Genomic DNA, 22500 nt, shown 5'->3' with positions numbered 1-22500 from the left:
GATAGATAGATAGGAGATAGATAGATAGATAGATAGGAGATAGATAGATAGGAGATAGATAGATAGGAGATGGATAGATAGGAGATGGATAGATAGGAGATGGATAGATAGGAGATGGATAGATAGGAGATGGATAGATAGGAGATGGATAGATAGGAGATGGATAGATAGGAGATGGAGAGATAGGAGATGGAGAGATAGGAGATAGATAGATAGATAGATAGATAGATAGATAGATAGATAGATAGATAGATAGATAGATAGATAGATAGATAGGAGATAGATAGATAGGAGATGGATAGATAGGAGATGGATAGATAGGAGATGGATAGATAGGAGATGGATAGATAGGAGATGGATAGATAGGAGATGGATAGATAGGAGATAGATAGATAGGAGATAGATAGGAGATAGATAGATAGATAGATAGATAGATAGATGATAGATAGGAGATAGATAGATAGGAGATAGATAGATAGATAGATAGGAGATAGATAGATAGGAAGGCGATAGATAAGAGATAGATAGATAGGAGATAGATAGATAGGAGATAGATAGGAGATAGATAGATAGGTAGATATGAGATAGATAGGAGATAGATAGATAGATAGATAGATAGATAGATAGGAGATAGATAGATAGGAGATGGATAGATAGGAGATGGATAGATAGGAGATGGATAGATAGGAGATGGATAGATAGGAGATGGATAGATAGGAGATGGATAGATAGGAGATGGATAGATAGGAGATAGATAGGAGATGGATAGATAGGAGATGGAGAGATAGGAGAGAGATAGATAGATAGATAGATAGATAGATAGATAGATAGATAGATAGATAGATAGATAGATAGGAGATAGATAGGAGATGGATAGATAGGAGATGGATAGATAGATAGGAGATAGATAGATAGGAGATGGATAGGAGATAGATAGATAGGAGATAGATAGGAGATAGATAGATAGATAGATGATAGATAGATAGGAGATAGATAGATAGGAGATAGATAGGAGATAGATAGATAGGAGATAGATAGGAGATAGATAGATAGGAGATGGATAGATAGATAGATAGATAGGAGATAGATAGGAGATAGATAGGAGATAGATAGATAGGAGATAGATAGATAGGAGATGGATAGATAGGAGATGGATAGGATAGATAGATAGATAGATAGATAGATAGATAGATAGATAGATAGGAGATAGATAGATAGGAGATGGATAGGAGATGGATAGATAGATAGATAGGAGATAGATAGATAGATAGATAGATAGATAGATAGATAGATAGATAGATAGATAGATAGATAGATAGATAGATAGATGAATATGAGACCCCTCTATATACGGCTATGGTCATCAGTTATGTGTGGGGCCGCTGGTCCTACAAGTGTTACCTCGGTACCAGGCAGTCTGCCCTCTGTAGGGTGGTGGCATCCAACTCAAACAGAGATGCAATATCGTTCCCGTGAGGCACGGAGACCAGAGTGAACATGATCTTCTCCCCGGCTGGCCACTTCCTCTTCGGCACGGGCATCTCACCATCTTTCTGGAAAAGGCATGGAAGAGTGACTACAGACTTAGTGCTTCTCACAGCTGAGGTTTTGTTACAGTTGTAACATAGTAACAGTGTGTAAGGCTGAAAAAAGACGAAAGTCCATCTAACTCAGTCTATTATAACCTATCAATGTTGATCAAAAAACCCAGTGAGGTAGAAGCAATGTTCCCTACTGAAGAGAGAAAATTCCTTCCCGGCTCCAAATGGCAATCGGAATAATCCCCGAGTCACCGCCCCTCCTGAGTGATCAGTGATATACCATGTAATGTCATAGCACTCTAGAAAGACATCCAGTCCCTCTTAAACTCCTCTATGGATCCTGCCGTCACCACGTCCTCAGGCAGAGAGTTCCACAGTCTCACTGCTCTTACAGTAAAGAACCCCCTTCTGTGTTGGTGATGAAACCTGCTTTCTTCTAGACGTAGCGGATGCCCTCTTGTTACCGTCGCAGTCCTGGGTATAAACAGATCCTGGAGAGATCCTTGTATCGTCCCCTCATGGATTTATACAGAGTTATTTGGTCGCCCCTTAGCCGTCTTTTTCCTAAACTTAATAATCCCAATTTTGATGAGCTCTCTGGGTATTGTAGTCCGCCCGTTCCGGTTATTAGTTTAGTTGCCGCCTTTCTACCCGATCAGGTTCTGATACGTCCCTTTTCAGTGCCGGCGCCGACAACTGTCCACAATATTCCATGTGTGGTCTGACCAGTCAAAACAGACTCCTGTGATAACCCACTAGCAACGGTGACCCCTCCAATACTGCCCCCTGTGGTAACCCACTAGTAATGGTGACCCCTCTAATACTGCCCCCTGTGGTAACCCACTAGTATTGGTGACCCCTCCAATACTGCCCCCTGTGATAACCCACTAGCAACGGTGACCCCTCCAATACTGCCCCCTGTGGTAACCCACTAGTAATGGTGACCCCTCCAATACTGCCCCCTGTAGTAACCCACTAGTAACGGTGACCCCTCCAATACTGCCCCCTGTAGTAACCCACTAGTAATGGTGACCCCTCTAATACTGCCCCCTGTGGTAACCCACTAGTATTGGTGACCCCTCCAATACTGCCCCCTGTGATAACCCACTAGCAACGGTGACCCCTCCAATACTGCCCCCTGTGGTAACCCACTAGTAATGGTGACCCCTCTAATACTGCCCCCTGTGGTAACCCACTAGTATTGGTGACCCCTCCAATACTGCCCCCTGTGATAACCCACTAGCAACGGTGACCCCTCCAATACTGCCCCCTGTGGTAACCCACTAGTAATGGTGACCCCTCCAATACTGCCCCCTGTGATAACCCACTAGCAACGGTGACCCCTCCAATACTGCCCCCTGTGGTAACCCACTAGTAATGGTGACCCCTCCAATACTGCCCCCTGTGGTAACCCACTAGTAATGGTGACCCCTCCAATACTGCCCCCTGTGGTAACCCACTAGTAATGGTGACCCCTCTAATACTGCCCCCTGTGGTACCCCACTAGTAACAGTTACCTCTCTAATACTGCCCCCTGTGGTACCCCACTAGTAACAGTTACCTCCCCAATACTGCCCCCTGTGGTAACCCACTAGCAACGGTGACCCCTCCAATACTGCCCCCTGTGGTAACCCACTAGTAATGGTGACCCCTCTAATACTGCCACCTGTGGTACCCCACTAGTAACAGTTACCTCCCCAATACTGCCCCCTGTGGTAACCCACTAGTAACAGTTACCTCCCCAATACTGCCCCCTGTGGTACCCCACTAGTAACAGTTACCTTCCCAATACTGCCCCCTGTGGTAACCCACTAGCAACGGTGACCCCTCCAATACTGCCCCCTGTGGTACCCCACTAGTAATGGTGACCCCTCCAATACTGCCCCCTGTGGTACCCCACTAGTAATGATGAACCCTCCAATATTGCCCCCTGTGGTACCACGCTAGTAGTGGTGACCCAATCAGAGTAACCCCCCTCACTGACCAGTTACTTTCCTGCTTCCACACATTCTCGGTTGTATCTACTCTAACCATTCTCTGGCCTCCACACTGATACAACGACTGCTCAGACTGGATACTATTGTAGCAAACCCTCAGCTGTGATGTGTATTAGATAGGAGCTAGAATGCATGTTCCCAATCACTGACAGCAAGCAGAGATCCTGTAAATGGTGAGGAAATAAACCGCACAGTATATTATCATGCATTTCCTCAATTGTATTGTTTTGCATTTATCTGAATTAACACGGCAGGCGGTGGGAGGAGGGGGCGACTGACGCTGCTAGCGATCAGCGTGGGGGTTGTTTTTGGGGGCAGCGGATGTCTCGGAGGAGCAGTGAACAAATTCCTCTGCTTGCATTGAGAACCCCTGCTCCACAAACACCTTGGTTATTGACTCACTCGTGAGTCATCCCCATTTTTAGCAGAGACATCACGCTCCAGCTCTCGAGACGCCCTGGAAGATGCGGCCTGTGTGCTTCCCGCGCTGACTCAGCCTTGGAGGCAGAGGAGGATTTGGCAGCTTCGCTGTCACTGAGAACGGCGATTCCCCCACCAAGATTAACCCTGGATGGAACTGCGGGATCTTAAACTGGATTTCCCCCTAAATACAGAAAAAGTTCTCGAGTCGCCTTCATCCCCACAGGTCCTGATTCTCCTTGTGGAGATCCTGCAATACCCCCTGGGAAAACATATGCAAATTAGCTCCACTTGAGAACCATTTCTGGCTTGGCTGATGCTCATGTTTCAAGGCTCTTTAATAGGTCTTAGAGGGTCGCTACTAGAGATGAGCGAACGTTCTCGGATAAGCACTACTCGTCCTGAAAGATTCGGGACGCGCTGCGGAGCGGGGAGCTGCAGGGGAGAGCGGGGAGGAACGGAGGGGAGATCTTTCTCTCTTTCTCTCCCGCCCGCTCTGCCCCGCTCCCCGCTGCGACTCACCTGTCAGCAGCGGAGCGTCCCGAATCTTTCAGGACGAGCACAGCGGTACTCGGATAAGGCACATTACTCGGACGAGTAGTGCTTATCCGAGTACGTTCGCTGATCTCTAGTCGCTACAGATGAGGCAATCGTTACGGGAAGTCTGTCACCAGAAGTTAACTGAAGCTAACCAAAGATGGACAACATACACCAAACCACATCATCTCTCCACAGCCCAGCCACGTCCTCCAAATCAGTTTTTGTGGATATGCAAATTAGTTGCACAACTAGGCTGGATTCCTTCCTCATGGACTCAATCCACATCCAGCTAAGGAAGGGGAAGACAGCCAGGGCCAGTCCTGTAACTGACCATTGGATCATTTGCATCTAATTTGCATACTGCCTGCAGAGAGAGCCAGTGGCCTGATGAGCATTTCATGTGCAGGACTGGCCGGGGTAAAACCACGCCCCTTGGTGGATGATTGATGCACATTCCACACACTACATTTGCACGTACAGCGACATTACGTAACGCTCGCTGGTATTACTGCGCACGCGCCAATTCCAGAGCTACTGCGCAAGTGTAGTGTATGGAATACCCATCAATCATGAGCCAAGGGCATTGAGCTAATGGAGAAGACGACAACCAGGACAAGTCCAGCCCATCGGACCAGTTGCAATTAATTTGCATACCGCATGCAAAAACAGCAACTGGCCTGATGAATGTTTCAGCTGCAGGACTGGATTGGACGGTGTTCCCCTCCGTCAGCTCAAACCACGCCCCTTGGCTCATGACTGACGTCTGTGCTTCTCTTGAGCTGGAGACGATGTGCGTTCAAAAGACTGCGATGGCGACGCACCTCCGGAACCACCACGGACGCAGTAATATTCCCTATTGGGCCATCAGGTTCGCTGGCATCACTGTACATGCTCCAATTATGGTAGCGCAGTGCAAATGCACCATGCCATTAACCAATGGGAGTGGGTTGAGCTGATGGAGGGTCAGACACTCTGGCACAGTGCTGCGACTCAAACATCCATTGCACCAATGTTTTTGCAATCGGTATGCAAATCAGTTGCCACTGGTCCACCGGACGCTTTAGTCGCAGGACTGGTCCTGGCTGGCATCCCCCCAAAAGGTCAAACCAGTCACCTTGGCTCATGATCGACACAAGACTTGTACTGCGCTCCAAGAATCGGCACAAGTGCAGAGGCGCCAGCGAGCCCACCGGCCACAGTAGGCCATAGAAGTGTGGGCGCCGATTCAGGACGTGCAGCGCGAGCGTCCTGTGGGGAATCCACATCAATCATGGACTGCAGCACTTACTGTAATGACCCTTTAAGTCAATCTCCGACCCATTGAAGAGCCTGGAAACCTTACCATCAGCCAAGCCAGAGGCAATTTTCCAGGGCAGCCGATTTGCATATATTTTCCCAGAGAGCACTGCTGGATCTCAACAAGGAGAATGAGAATCCCGATAAAGAACAGCCGTACCTGCTTCTAGGTAGGTTCTAGTGAAGTATACAGATAAAACAAGCAGCTTTTCTCATTGGACACCAAGTATGTCTATTCACCTTCTAATTAGTTAAATATAATCTATTGCTAACTGTTATCAGCCATTTCATACTGGTGAGAGATTGACTTTAGTGTTCTTCATTGGGATGATAGCAGCTAAACCCCTGTCCCTTCTGACCACATTTCCAGTGCGGACATCCTACGGGGACATTGACTGATATCAGAGGCGCTGGTATAAAGCTGCAGCTCCTTTAAGAAATACAAGTGTGAAAGTCCTCTGTGTGAGACGTGTAGAGAGTCTTCTGCGTGAGACGTGTAGAGAGTCTTCTGCGTGAGACGTGTAGAGACTCCTCTATGTGAGACGTGTAGAGACTCTTCTGCGTGAGACGTGTAGAGACTCTTCTGCGTGAGACGTGTAGAGACTCTTCTGCGTGAGACGTGTAGAGACTCTTCTGCGTGAGACGTGTAGAGACTCCTCTATGTGAGACGTGTAGAGACTCTTCTTCGTGAGACGTGTAGAGACTCCTCTGCGTGAGTAGCGTAGAGAGTCTTCTGTGTGAGACGTGTAGAGACTCCTCTGCGTGAGTAGCGTAGAGAGTCTTCTGTGTGAGACGTGTAGAGACTCTTCTGCGTGAGGCGTGTAGAGACTCCTCTATGTGAGACGTGTAGAGAGTCTTCTATGTCAGACGTGTAGAGACTCCTCTATGTGAGACGTGTAGAGACTCTTCTGCGTGAGACGTGTAGAGACTCTTCTGCGTGAGACGTGTAGAGACTCTTCTGCGTGAGACGTGTAGAGACTCTTCTGCGTGAGACGTGTAGAGAGTCTTCTGCGTGAGACGTGTAGAGAGTCTTCTGCGTGAGACGTGTAGAGACTCTTCTGCGTGAGACGTGTAGAGACTCTTCTGCGTGAGACGTGTAGAGACTCTTCTGCGTGAGACGTGTAGAGACTCTTCTGCGTGAGACGTGTAGAGACTCCTCTATGTGAGACGTGTAGAGACTCCTCTGGATTCTGCAGTTGTCACTGCTGGGATGAAAGTTTAGCTCTCTAGAGAAGTACAACATCAGGTCTGTGCGCTGCGGCCCGACGGCACCGAGCTCCGGGATACAAAGAGGCTCTATGAGGTTTCAAGCACGCAGCAGCCTCAATGATACTCCTTATCCGAGAGAAGCGTGCTGTGATCCGGTGAGAGAAGCGGCGCTGCGAGCTGTCACTGCAGAAGGTGAGAACTGTCACAAGATGCTGCCAATATAGATGTATAATACATCACAAGCATCCCGGGCGACGAAAGGATGAGGTCTGTGTGGCTTATCTTACCTACTCCTGTACTGCTTCTGAGTCACATCCTTTATTATACCCCAGAGCTGCACTCACTATTCTGCTGGTGGAGTCACTGTGTACATACATTACTTATCCTGTACTGCTCCTGAGTTACATCCTGTATTATACCCCAGAGCTGCACTCACTATTCTGCTGGTGGGGTCACTGTGTACATACATTACTTATCCTGTACTGACCCTGAGTTACATCCTGTATTATACTGCAGAGCTGCACTCACTATTCTGCTGGTGGAGTCACTGTATACATACATTACTTATCCTGTACTGCTCCTCAGTTACATCCTGTATTATACTGCAGAGCTGCACTCACTATTCTGCTGGTGGGGTCACTGTGTACATACATTACTTATCCTGTACTGATCCTGAGTTACATCCTGTATTATACCCCAGAGCTGCACTCACTATTCTGCTGCTGGAGTCACTGTGTAAATACATTACTTATCCTGTACTGATCCAGAGTTACATCCTGTATTATACTGCAGAGCTGCACTCACTATTCTGCTGGTGGAGTCACTGTGTACATACATTACTTATCCTGTACTGCTCCTGAGTTACATCCTGTATTATACTGCAGAGCTGCACTCACTATTCTGCTGGTGGAGTCACTGTGTACATACATTACTTATCCTGTACTGATCCTGAGTTACATCCTGTATTATACCCCAGAGCTGCACTCACTATTCTGCTGGTGGAGTCAATGTGTACATACATTACTTATCCTGTACTGCTCCTGAGTTACATCCTGTATTATACCCCAGAGCTGCACTCACTATTCTGCTGGTGGAGTCACTGTGTACATACATTACTTATCCTGTACTGATCCTGAGTTACATCCTGTATTATACTCCAGAGCTGCACTCACTATTCTGCTGGTGGAGTCACTGTGTACATACATTACTTATCCTGTACTGATCCAGAGTTACATCCTGTATTATACTGCAGAGCTGCACTCACTATTCTGCTGGTGGAGTCACTGTGTACATACATTACTTATCCTGTACTGATCCAGAGTTACATCCTGTATTATACTGCAGAGCTGCACTCACTATTCTGCTGGTGGAGTCACTGTGTACATACATTACTTATCCTGTACTGATCCTGAGTTACATCCTGTATTATACCCCAGAGCTGCACTCACTATTCTGCTGGTGGAGTCACTGTGTACATACATTACTTATCCTGTACTGCTCCTGAGTTACATCCTGTATTATACCCCAGAGCTGCACTCACTATTCTGCTGGTGGAGTCACTGTGTACATACATTACTTATCCTGTATTATACCCCAGAGCTGCACTCACTATTCTGCTGGTGGCGTCACTGTGTACATACATTACTTATCCTGTACTGATCCTGAGTTACATCCTGTATCATACTCCAGAGCTGCACTCACTATTCTGCTGTGGAGTCACTGTGTACATACATTACTTATCCTGTATTATACCCCAGAGCTGCACTCACTATTCTGCTGGTGGCGTCACTGTGTACATACATTACTTATCCTGTACTGATCCTGAGTTACATCCTGTATTATACTCCAGAGCTGCACTCACTATTCTGCTGGTGGCGTCACTGTGTACATACATTACTTATCCTGTACTGATCCTGAGTTACATCCTGTATTATACTCCAGAGCTGCACTCACTATTCTGCTGGTGGCGTCACTGTGTACATACATTACTTATCCTGTACTGATCCTGAGTTACATCCTGTATTATACTCTAGAGCTGCACTCACTATTCTGCTGGTGGGGTCACTGTGTACATACATTACTTATCCTGTACTGATCCTGAGTTACATCCTGTATTATACTCCAGAGCTGCACTCACTATTCTGCTGGTGGCGTCACTGTGTACATACATTACTTATCCTGTACTGATCCTGAGTTACATCCTGTATTATACTGCAGAGCTGCACTCACTATTCTGCTGGTGGAGTCACTGTGTACATACATTACTTATCCTGTACTGACCCTGAGTTACATCCTGTATTATACCCCAGAGCTGCACTCACTATTCTGCTGGTGGAGTCACTGTGTACATACATTACTTATCCTGTACTGCTCCTGAGTTACATCATGTATTATACCCCAGAGCTGCACTCACTATTCTGCTGGTGCAGTCACCGTGTACATACATTACTTATCCTGTACTGATGCTGGGTTACACCTCATTAATTGCAGTAGGAGTCATGCAATACTTCATTTCGCCTGTGGAGGAGCTGCAGGGAAAATGAACACTTGATGACAATATCTTCCACAGGTTATAACGGATGCCTGCTGGGCCCAAAGATCAGTTTATGGTTAAGGGAGACATCTAGAGGGCCAATCCCTTTAATGGGACAGGAAATCTGTCATGTGGGCAGACTCCCTTTACACGACAGGCCGCAGTGTGATTTCCACAGGGGAGGTATATGAATAATCCCGACTTACCGCAGTTTTGCCGTCGCCGACATCCCGATAATCCGGGTTGATCTAAAAAACAAAAGACTAAATGTAGTTATTTCTCATTAACAGGTAAGAGATGTAGGATCTACAGCGCGACAGGGGGGGGGGGGGGGGGGGGGGGGGGGGTCAGTCGCTGGGAACGCTGCGCGGGTACACAGCCCCTCCGCTCCTGCCTGCAGGGTCCCTCTGTGGTCAGCCTACCTGGGACCGAGCGCCGCAGCAGAACGTTTCAGCCCAATTACTACGCTTATGGTATATGAATGGCGGCGGCGCCTCTCGCTCGCATCACTGGTAACCGGCGTTGCATGGTGCCTCACAAGGGTACAGAGTGCCCAAAGGGGGTCCTGAGGACAAGTGCAAGGAGCGTTACAAGGACTTGGGGTGGGAGACTCAATGCTACAATGTGCATGCATGCAGGAGATAGATGACATTACTATGGTATAATAGTGCTCTAGACAAGACCCCCGACCGCAGCGCCGACCCCCGACGCCAGCACAGACCCCCGACGCCAGCACCGACCACAGCGCCGACCCCCGACGCCAGCACCGACCACAGCTCCGACCACAGCGCCAACCCCCAACGCCAGCACAGACCCCCGACGCCAGCACAGACCCCAGCGCCAACCCCCGACGCCAGCACCGACCCCGGACGCCAGCACAGACCCCAGCGCCGACCCGACGCCAGCACCGACCCCGGACGCCAGCACAGACCCCCGACGCCAGCACCGACCACAGCGCCGACCCCCGACGCCAGCACAGACCCCCGACGCCAGCACCGACCACAGCGCCGACCCCCGACGCCAGCACCGACCACAGCTCCGACCACAGCGCCAACCCCCAACGCCAGCACAGACCCCCGGACGCCAGCACAGACCCCCGACGCCAGCACAGACCCCGGACGCCAGCACAGACCCCAGCGCCGACCCGACGCCAGCACCGACCACAGCTCCAACCGACGCCAGCACCGACCACAGCGCCGACCCCCGACGCCAGCACAGACCCCCGACGCCAGCACAGACCCCCGACGCCAGCACAGACCCCCGATGCCAGCACAGACCCCCGACGCCAGCACAGACCACAGCGCCGATCCCCGACGCCAGCACAGACCACAGCGCCGACCCCCGACGCCAGCACAGACCACAGCGCCGACCCCCGACGCCAGCACAGACCACAGCGCCGACCCCCGACGCCAGCACAGACCACAGCGCCGACCCCAGCACAGACCACAGCGCCGATCCGACGCCAGCACAGACCCCAGCGCCGAGCTACGACGCCAGCACAGACCGATCTCCAACACCATCAGACGCCAGCACAGACCACAGCGCCGACCCCCGATGCCAACACAGACCTCCGACGCCAGCACAGACCACAGCGCCGACCCCCGATGCCAGCACCGACCACAGCGCCGACCCCCGATGCCAGCACAGACCACAGCGCCGACCCCCAGCGCCAGCACAGACCACAGCGCCGACCCCCGACGCCAGCACAGACCACAGCGCCGATCCGACGCCAGCACAGACCCCAGCGCCGAGCCACGACGCCAGCACAGACCGACCCCCAACACCAGCAGATGCCAGCACAGACCACAGCGCCGACCCCCGTCGCCAGCAGACCCCCGACGCCAGCACAGACCACAGCACCGACCCCCGACGCCAGCACAGACCCCCGACGCCAGTACAGACCACAGCCCGACCCCCGACGCCAGCACACACCCCCGACGCCAGCACAGACCACAGCCCGACCCCCGACGCCAGCACAGACCACAGCGCCGACCCCCGACGCCAGCACAGACCACAGCGCCGACCCCCGACGCCAGCACAGACCAGTGCCGACCCCCGACGCCAGCACAGACAGACCCCCGACGTCAGCACAGACAGACCCCCGACGCCAGCACAGACAGACCCCCGACGCCAGCACAGACAGACCCCCGACGCCAGCACAGACAGACCCCCGACGCCAGCACAGACAGACCCCCGACGTCAGCACAGACAGACCCCCGACGTCAGCACAGACAGACCCCCGACGTCAGCACAGACAGACCCCCGACGTCAGCACAGACAGACCCCCGACGTCAGCTACAGCTGTAGACCTAAATACCAGTGATATATACAGACCCTCACAAACAGTGACACATAAAGACCCTAAAAAAAACTGACAGACCACCCAAAGCAGCGAGAGGTTCAGCACCCCAATAATTGTGACAACGATATACGCCAAACACAGTGGCAGATACAGACCCGCAAAAACTGCAAGAAGTACGGCGGCCCATAACACTACCTGCTGCTGTTTTTGAGGGTCTGTGGCTATTTCTGGTGATCTGTGGCAGTCGGCGGTTTTTGAGGGTCTGTATCTGGCACTGTGTTTGGTGTATATAGTTTTCACGGACCGCCCAAAGTATGGCAGTACGGACCCCTATAAGAGTAAAAGTTAGGCTGCGTTCTGGTAGGAGAGCGCATTGGCCCCCAGGACCCCTGAACCTGACTTACTGGCGCATACATCGTTGTGTCAGTACATGATCCACAGATCTACCACTCAGTACCCGGGAAAGCTGGATGCAGCCCCCGAGAGCCGTAGCGGTGGTCATCCTGCAGCGCAGCGGCAGTAAGTCACGTCTGATGCACGATCCCCCGCCATGTAGTGTTCGGTCACACGGCTGCTGATCAGCCATCGCCTTCTGCCCTTCCTTCCCAGCAGGCCACTTCCGTTCATTGTACGGCGGTGTGAGCAGCATTAGCGCAGACGTCCGCCGCAACCCGAAGAGCGAGGAGAAATGTGTCAAGAAAGACTGCGGAGATCCTTCAGATTAGAATCTATGTAACTTATCTCACTGGTGGCGGAACCGCGGCCACTGCCTGATTGTCACATTGTATCCGGCTTCCTTCCTGGCGGCGGCCTCACTGCCATCTGTGAGACCCAGCGATAAGCAGCAGACAGCTGGGCCAAGTCCTAAGAGTCTAAATACTGTCGAGAGCAATAGCCGGTGTTATACTCCAGAGCTGCACTCACTATTCTGCTGGTGGAGTCACTGTGTACATACATTACTTATCCTGTACTGATCCTGAGTTACATCTTGTATTATACTCCAGAGCTGCACTCACTATTCTGCTGGTGGAGTCACTGTGTACATACATTACTTATCCTGTACTGCTCCTGAGTTACATCCTGTATTATACTCCAGAGCTGCACTCACTATTCTGCTGGTGGAGTCAGTGTGTACATACATTACTTATCCTGTACTGATCCTGAGTTACATCCTGTATTATACTCCAGAGCTGCACTCACTGTTCTGCTGGTGGAGTCACTGTGTACATACATTACTTATCCTGTACTGATCCTGAGTTACATCCTGTATTATACTCCAGAGCTGCACTCACTGTTCTGCTGGTGGAGTCACTGTGTACATACATTACTTATCCTGTACTGACCCTGAGTTACATCCTGTATTATACTGCAGAGCTGCACTCACTATTCTGCTGGTGGAGTCACTGTGTACATACATTACTTATCCTGTACTGACCCTGAGTTACATCCTGTATTATACTCCAGAACTGCACTCACTATTCTGCTGGTGGAGTCACTGTGTACATACATTACTTATCCTGTACTGATCCCGAGTTACATCCTGTATTATACTCCAGAGCTGCACTCACTATTCTGCTGGTGGAGTCACTGTGTACATACATTACTTATCCTGTACTGCTCCTGAGTTACATCCTGTATTATACTGCAGAGCTGCACTCACTATTCTGCTGGTTGGAGTCACTGTGTACATACATTACTTATCCTGTACTGATCCTGAGTTACATCCTGTATTATACTCCAGAGCTGCACTCACTATTCTGCTGGTGGAGTCACTGTGTACATACATTACTTATCCTGTACTGATCCTGAGTTACATCCTGTATTATACTCCAGAGCTGCACTCACTATTCTGCTGGTGGAGTCACTGTGTACATACATTACTTATCCTGTACTGCTCCTGAGTTACATCCTGTATTATACTGCAGAGCTGCACTCACTATTCTGCTGGTGGAGTCACTGTGTACATACATTACTTATCCTGTACTGATCCTGAGTTACATCCTGTATTATACCCCAGAGCTGCACTCACTATTCTGCTGGTGGAGTTACTGTGTACATACATTACTTATCCTGTACTGCTCCTGAGTTACATCCTGTATTATACTCCAGAGCTGCACTCACTATTCTGCTGGTGGAGTCACTGTGTACATACATTACTTATCCTGTACTGACCCTGAGTTACATCCTGTATTATACTCCAGAGCTGCACTCACTATTCTGCAGGATGCAGAGCTGACATCTCCCATGATTTCTCTGCTTGTTCTGGCAATTTGCCCTTTTTGAGAACCTTTATGTTCATTGTATGGTTTACTGAGAGCCTAATGTAATTAGACATCTATCTCCTGTCTAAAGAGGCTCCTACTCTATGCTTTACACTGCAGCTCTGCTTCTGTACATCGGCTGCAGTGCATGCCCAACAAGACATCAGCAGATGGAGATATTTGGGGCGGGCGTCGTCTGCCCCTCGACCTTATATACTCTTCTCTCCACAGAGCAAATAGAAGAAATGGCAAAAGGCATCAGTCCGATTTGTCACCGAGCCGAGAGCAGCATCACTGAGCCACAGGCATATCACCTTCAAGATGGGGTCATAGAAAGTCAGGGGGCTCCGTGCCAGGGGGGCTCAGCGCCAGGGGGGCTCAGCGCCAGGGGGGCTGCAGATCCATTTCAGGTCCCTATAAATGATCTTCCCGATAACGAGCGCAGGATTTACTGGCTGGCCCCCAGCCTGGCAGGCGCTTCTATGGTGTGGCTGTAGTGCCACCTGGTGGTGGGTGTGTGCAAGCCCCAATAGCACACTGAGCGGCCCGTTTATTAGAAGTGGGTTACTACACAGGAGATGTTCACGCTGGGGCTCATTCACATGTGCGGATGTGCGCAGCGTCTCCCATGCTGACCGCTATTACAAATAATAACACAACTTGTGTCCCCGATGGGCCGATCGGCGGCTCCCAGGAGCTTCACTGCGCTGGACTCAACTAGGATACCCGCTCTTTACTGCCACGTAAGGTTTTCTAGTTACGCGGAATAACGTGATCCGATCGCCTTGTTTAGAAGTCTGCTGATACAATGTATCCACTGGGCTCGCCATTACCAAGAGTGATTGTGCACCTGGTCCTCAGTCCGTTACACCGCGCTGACCGGGCACTGTAAGGGTGGGTGTACGTCACATATAGGGGTGGCCACCAGTGAGGGCTCATCAATGGGCATTGGTCAGACTCCATAAAAGAATCTAAATCATTAACAAAAATACATATTTGGTATCGCTGCGTCCGTGAAAGTCCGATCTATCGCAGCAACGCATTTTACACCGCGCACGGTGAACAGCATCAAAAATAAAACATCAACAACGCCAGAAATGCACTTTTATGGTCATTCTGTCTCCAAGAAAAAACGCAAGAAAAAGTGATCATAAAGTCATACATATTCCAAGATGGACCCAAAGCCCACGACCGGACGCCCCGCAAGTAACGAGGCTCCGCACAACTATGGGGACGGAAAAATAAAAAGGTGGCGGCAGAAAATAATAAAAAAATAACAGTAATACAGCAAAGAAAAACAAAAACGCCCTAAATTTGGTCTGGCAGTGATCGGACCGACCCACGGAGCACAGCCAGCGGGTCATGATTGATGCAGTTTGTGCGCCGTAGAAACAGGACGCACCGAAAGACGGCGGAATGTTTGGTTTTTTTTCATTTTACTCCACTTAGAACTTTTTAAAAGTTTTCCAGTGCACCAATGAGAAATACAAGTCGTCGGGCAACAAGCGACCGCGTACGGCGGCGGGTGAAAGGAGGAGTTACAGTAATCTAAAATGAAAAAAAAGGGAACATCGATCGGTCACTAAGGGGTTAAATAGCGTGAGAATGAGCCCCGCCCCTAATAATCAGCCTCACCGTGGAATCAGCAGGTTCCAGTTTTACAGATGCCCATCGATTACTTCCTGTGACGAAAATGTTTAAAGAGCTTGTCGCCCCGAGGAGTCGCCTCTACTTATATCCTGTCCGCTGTCCCTAACACCTTGTCCTCTCTCCACCTAAAACTGACCTGCTGGTGTTTGCACCCTCCACTAACCGCCCTCCTCCTGACATCTCCATCTCAGTGTGTGGCACCATAACTCCCAGCACGCCCGCTGCCTTGGGGTCATATTTCACTCTGATCTCTCTTTTGCCCCCTACATCCAATCTCTGGCCCGATCATGTCAGCTGCACCTCAAGAACATCGCAAGAATCCGCTCTTTTCTCACTGTGGACGCGCTAAAAACGCTCACTGTCGCCCTCATCCACTCCCGGCTCGATTATTACAACCCGCTGCTGATCGGCCCCCCGCACCAGACTCTACCCTCTCCAATCCATCCTGAATGCGGCAGCCAGGCTCATCTTCCTGTCCAGCCGCTACTCGGACGCCTCTGCCCTGTGCCAGTCACTGCACTGGCTGCCCGTTATACAGAATTCAATTTAAACTTACTACCTTCATCCACAAAGCCCTCCACAGCGCAGCGCCCCCTATATTGTATCCCTCATCCACAGCGCAGCGCCCCCCTACATTATATCCCTCATCCACAGCGCAGCGCCCCCCTATATTGTATCCCTCATCCACAGCGCAGCGCCCCCCTATATTGTATCCCTCATCCACAGCGCAGCGCCCCCTATATTGTATCCCTCATCCACAGCGCAGCGCCCCCTATATTGTATCCCTCATCCACAGCGCAGCGCCCCCCTACATTATATCCCTCATCCACAGCGCAGCGCCCCCCTATATTGTATCCCTCATCCACAGCACAGCGCCCCCCTACATTGTACCCCTCATCCACAGCACAGCGCCCCCCTATATTGTATCCCTCATCCACAGCGCAGCGCCCCCCTATATTGTATCCCTCATCCACAGCGCAGCGCCCCCCTATATTGTATCCCTCATCCACAGCGCAGCGCCCCCCTATATTGTATCCCTCATCCACAGCGCAGCGCCCCCCTATATTGTATCCCTCATCCACAGTGCAGCGCCCCCTATATTGTATCCCTCATCCACAGCGCAGCGCCCCCTATATTGTATCCCTCATCCACAGTGCAGCGCCCCCCTATATTGTATCCCTCATCCACAGTGCAGCGCCCCCTATATTGTATCCCTCATCCACAGCGCAGCGCCCCCTATATTGTATCCCTCATCCACAGTGCAGCGCCCCCTATATTGTACCCCTCATGCACAGCACAGCGCCCCCCTATATTGTATCCCTCATCCACAGCGCAGCGCCCCCCTATATTGTATCCCTCATCCACAGCGCAGCGCCCCCTATATTGTATCCCTCATCCACAGTGCAGCGCCCCCTATATTGTGTCCCTCATCCACAGCGCAGCACCCCCTATATTGTATCCCTCATCCACAGCGCAGCGCCCCCTATATTGTATCCCTCATCCACAGTGCAGCGCCCCCTATATTGTATCCCTCATCCACAGCGCAGCGCCCCCCTATATTGTATCCCTCATCCACAGCGCAGCGCCCCCTATATTGTATCCCTCATCCACAGCGCAGCGCCCCCCTATATCGCCTCCCTCATCCACAGCACAGCGCCCCCCTATATTGTATCCCTCATCCACAGCGCAGCGCCCCCCTATATTGTATCCCTCATCCACAGCGCAGCGCCCCCCTATATTGTATCCCTCCTCCACAGCGCAGCGCCCCCCTATATTGTATCCCTCATCCACAGCGCAGCGCCCCCCTATATTGTATCCCTCATCCACAGCGCAGCGCCCCCCTATATTGTATCCCTCATCCACAGCGCAGCGCCCCCCTATATTGTATCCCTCATCCACAGTGCAGCGCCCCCTTATATCGCCTCCCTCATCCACAGCGCAGCGCCCCCCTACATTGTATCCCTCATCCACAGCGCAGCGCCCCCTATATCGCCTCCCTCATCTCAATCCATCACCCAGCCCGGGCTCTCCGCTCTGCTAACGAAACCAGACTGCGCGCCCCTTTAATTCGAACTTCTCATTCCCGCCTCCAAGACTTCCCCAGAGCAGCACCGGTCCTCTGGAACGCACTACCAAAGGCTACCCGGGCAATCCAGGACTCGCAGAACTTCAGGCGTGCTCTAAAAACGCACCTCTTCAGGGAGGCATACCGCATTCCCTAAACAAACCTCTCTGTACTCCGCCTGATAACATGCTCCCTGACCTACTGACTGCAATCCCTGCTAGCCATCATAAACCGCTCCTGCAGTCATACTGTTTCTGCCGTCACACGGCTAAATGTCTGACCATTGTCTATGTGTAAAGCATCCCTCACTCTCCCCCTCGCCATACCGTGCACATCTCCACCTCGCCATACCGTGCACATCTCCACCCCCCCATACCGTGCACATCTCCACCCCACCATACCGTGCACATCTCCACCCCCCATACCGTGCACATCTCCACCCCGCCATACCGTTCACATCTCCACCCCACCATACCGTGCCCATCTCCAGCCCGTCATACCGTGCACATCTCCACCCCGCCATACCGTGCACATCTCCACCCCACCATACCGCGCACATCTCCACCCCCCATACCGTGCACATCTCCACCCCGCCATACCGTGCACATCTCCACCCCGCCATACCGTGCACATCTCCAGCCCGCCATACCGCGCACATCTCCAGCCCGCCATACCGCGCACATCTCCACCCCACCATACTGTGCACATCTCCACCCCGCCATACCGTGCCCATCTCCAGCCCACCATACCTGCACATCTCCACCCCGCCATACCGTGCTCATCTCCACCCCGCCATACCGTGCACATCTCCACCCCGCCATACCGTGCACATCTCCACCCCCCATACCGTGCACATCTCCACCCCCCATACCGTGCACATCTCCACCCCCCATACCGTGTACATCTCCACCCCACCATACCGTGCCCATCTCCACCCCACCATACCGTGCACATCTCCCCCTCTCCATACCGTGCACATCTCCACCCCGCCATACCGTGCACATCTCCAGCCCCTTTACCTTCTGTATCCCCCCATTACTTGTAGTATGTAAGCTCGTTGGAGCAGGACCCTCACCCCATTACTTGTAGTATGTAAGCCCGCTGGAGCAGGACCCTCACCCCTACTGTCTCCATCAGCTGATTACTATGTAACCGTGGGTCTGTAATGTCTTTTGTCTGTCTGTATCCCCCCGTCTATGTAAGCGCTGCGGGATATGTTGGCGCCATACAAATACAGATTATTATTGTACCCCCTGGCGGCCATAACTGTTTTACCCCTCCATCCGCATGGTTGCGCGCGGCTCATGGTTTGCGGACAGCCTGTAGTTTTCATCGGAAGCACTTTTTGATCGCTCTTTTCTGACATTTTCGCTTGGAGGCCGTGAACCACAAAGGGCTCTTCGGGTATTTTCTTCTGCCAACGTCCACCGTGTAAGGTAACACATGTGTGCGTGTGCGCGGCGATGCCACATACGTGTAGGAGCTTTTATTTGTATTGGGAGTACGGGAAAAGGGCTTGTTTTTTGTCTTAGTATTTTTTATAATTTTTTTTTTACTTATTTTTACTTTTCTTTCTTAGTCCCCCCAAAAAAACTAAGGATCATGTGATCCCTTCTACCATAGACCGCAGTACTTCAGTACTGTAATATACGCTATTCCTGCCGGCGGTCTAATAGATAGACTGGCACTGCCAATGCGCATCTGAGTAAATTCTAGCCACAACGGATTGTATCCCCAGTGGTTGGCAGTTCTACTTCCATTGCCAGCTATACCGCTCCTTCACCACTAGGTGGCGCTAGAATACTTACCAAATCAGGCTTTTAAACGGCATAATATAAACTTCTTGGCTAGTGGCGCTACAGGGGGCGCCGGGCCGGGCTGCTCACCTAGGACTGCAGTCTGCAACCAACAACTCTCCGGGTGTGGTGAAGCTAAAATGATTGACAGCCATGCTGGGAATTGTAGTGCTCTGGAAATATTCTTTCACATGCCACAGTGCCCCTTTAACAATGCTAGCCAAAGTGACCCAGTCAAAGAAGGCAGCCACAGCCCCCCAAAGAGGACGGCAGCCGCAGCCCCCCAAAGAGGACGGCAGCCGCAGCCCCCCAAAGAGGACGGCAGCCACAGTCCCCCAAAGAGGACGGCTGCCACAGTCCCCCAAAGAGGACGGCTGCCACAGTCCCCCAAAGAGGACGGCTGCCACAGTCCCCCAAAGAGGACGGCTGCCACAGTCCCCCAAAGAGGACGGCTGCCACAGTCCCCCAAAGAGGACGGCAGCCACAGTCCCCCAAAGAGGCAGCCACAGTCCCCCAAAGAGGCAGCCACAGTCCCCCAAAGAGGCAGCCACAGTCCCCCAAAGAGGCAGCCACAGTCCCCCAAAGAGGCAGCCACAGTCCCCCAAAGAGGCAGCCACAGTCCCCCAAAGAGGCAGCCACAGTGCCCAATCCCATAGTTAGCCATGTTTGCTCTATACAGTGACCACGGCATTGCCCCCCACAACAGAGCCAGTCCACTGTCACAGTCAAAGAGCCCTGTAACAGAATTCTGCAATATCCCATACTTAAAGTCAGAGTGCCCCCATATTAGTGACAAGCCACCGATGAGATGGTTACCTACATTGGCTCTAACAGTGCCCCCATGACAGAGCTAGTCTACACTGACCTAAGGCCCCCCATAACAGAATTCTGCAGTGCCCCCTGCTTAGGCCCACCGTGCCATGACACCAGTGCCAGACTATAACCATGGTGCCCATATTAGGGCTCACTTAGGGCGTCAGACGTGTGTATTTGCTATCCATCTAACGCGCAGTGCCAACAGCGGGCCACTAACCCTGCGCTCTGCTCACACGTGGATTACCAACATGGAGAACAATTTCCTATTTTGGTGCGTATTCTGTGCATACCGCGTCCGTCATAGGCTGTGGGAGGCTAAGACACGCAGCATATACATATATCACATGCAGAACTGCCGTGTACTGCGTAATATGTGCATAAGACGCAGTCCAAATACACCCATGTAAGGGACCCCCACATCAGAGTCAGAGGCGGGACCCCCACATCAGAGTCAGACGCGGGACCCCCACATCAGAGTCAGAGGCGGGACCCCCACATCAGAGTCAGACGCGGGACCCCCACATCAGAGTCAGACGCGGGACCCCCACATCAGAGTCAGACGCGGGACCCCCACATCAGAGTCAGACGCGGGACCCCCACATCAGAGTCAGACGCGGGACCCCCACATCAGAGTCAGACGCGGGACCCCCACATCAGAGTCAGACGCGGGACCCCCACATCAGAGTCAGACGCGGGACCCCCACATCAGAGTCAGACGCGGGACCCCCACATCAGAGTCAGACGCGGGACCCCCACATCAGAGTCAGACGCGGGACCCCCACATCAGAGTCAGACGCGGGACCCCCACATCAGAGTCAGACGCGGGACCCCCACATCAGAGTCAGACGCGGGACCCCCACATCAGAGTCAGACGCGGGACCCCCACATCAGAGTCAGACGCGGGACCCCCATATCAGAAATAGGAAAAGAGGGTAACAGCAGCACTCCAAGTTGAAAAACACCACTGGTGCCAGGCGTCTCTATGCAAAGCCTGGATCCGGGACCCGACTCCAAAGGTCCACCATAAAGTACAGATGAAGAAATAGAAGTCATCCAGGCAGCATCCGCGTAAAAGATGGCTTCTTCATTCAGTGCATAACATCCCAGGTGAGGCAAGCAGCAGCCATAACATCACAGGTGAGGCAAGCAGCAGCCATAACATCCCAGGTGAGGCAAGCAGCAGCCATAACATCACAGGTGAGGCAAGCAGCAGCCATAACATCCCAGGTGAGGCAAGCAGCAGCTATAACATCACAGGTGAGGCAAGCAGCAGCCATAACACCACAGGTGAGGCAAGCAGCAGCTATAACATCACAGGTGAGGCAAGCAGCAGCCATAACATCACAGGTGAGGCAAGCAGCAGCTATAACATCACAGGTGAGGCAAGCAGCAGCCATAACATCACAGGTGAGGCAAGCAGCAGCCATAACATCACAGGTGAGGCAAGCAGCAGCCATAACATCACAGGTGAGGCAAGCAGCAGCCATAACATCACAGGTGAGGCAAGCAGCAGCCATAACATCACAGGTGAGGCAAGCAGCAGCCATAACACCACAGGTGAGGCAAGCAGCAGCCATAACACCACAGGTGAGGCAAGCAGCAGCCATAACACCACAGGTGAGGCAAGCAGCAGCCATAACACCACAGGTGAGGCAAGCAGCAGCTATAACATCACAGGTGAGGCAAGCAGCAGCCATAACATCACAGGTGAGGCAAGCAGCAGCCATAACACCACAGGTGAGGCAAGCAGCAGCTATAACATCACAGGTGAGGCAAGCAGCAGCCATAACATCACAGGTGAGGCAAGCAGCAGCTATAACATCACAGGTGAGGCAAGCAGCAGCCATAACATCACAGGTGAGGCAAGCAGCAGCCATAACATCACAGGTGAGGCAAGCAGCAGCTATAACATCACAGGTGAGGCAAGCAGCAGCCATAACATCACAGGTGAGGCAAGCAGCAGCCATAACATCACAGGTGAGGCAAGCAGCAGCCATAACATCACAGGTGAGGCAAGCAGCAGCCATAACATCACAGGTGAGGCAAGCAGCAGCCATAACATCACAGGTGAGGC

At 51.8% G+C, this 22500-nt stretch overlaps 2 protein-coding genes across 8 annotated transcripts in view; one reads left to right on the top strand and one right to left on the bottom strand.

The window, feature by feature from the left end:
- The window catches only part of ITPR2 (inositol 1,4,5-trisphosphate receptor type 2), a 253107-nt gene extending 243306 nt beyond the window's left edge, over positions 1-9801 (bottom strand). For all 7 annotated transcript variants that reach the window (XM_066590133.1, XM_066590137.1, XM_066590136.1 and 4 more), the window contains exons 1-2: positions 9743-9801; positions 1402-1553 (exon numbers count right to left, since the gene is read on the bottom strand). In XM_066590133.1, the coding sequence (XP_066446230.1) occupies positions 1402-1541 (140 nt within the window). In that variant the 5' untranslated portion in view covers positions 1542-1553; positions 9743-9801. The remainder of the gene's footprint in view (positions 1-1401; positions 1554-9742) is intronic.
- LOC136613193 (nascent polypeptide-associated complex subunit alpha, muscle-specific form-like) lies at positions 7093-20266 on the top strand. The gene is made up of 3 exons (XM_066594030.1): positions 7093-7195; positions 10232-11619; positions 19811-20266. Exons 1-3 carry the CDS (start codon positions 7093-7095, stop codon positions 20264-20266), a joined length of 1947 nt encoding a protein of 648 aa, XP_066450127.1.
- The last annotated feature ends 2234 nt before the right edge of the window (positions 20267-22500 follow it).

This window comes from Eleutherodactylus coqui, chromosome 2 (assembly GCF_035609145.1).
Source record: "Eleutherodactylus coqui strain aEleCoq1 chromosome 2, aEleCoq1.hap1, whole genome shotgun sequence".
NCBI lineage: Eukaryota > Metazoa > Chordata > Amphibia > Anura > Eleutherodactylidae > Eleutherodactylus > Eleutherodactylus coqui.
The sequence above is the reverse complement of the archived record's forward strand: the minus strand, read 5'-3'. Positions and strand labels throughout refer to the sequence as shown.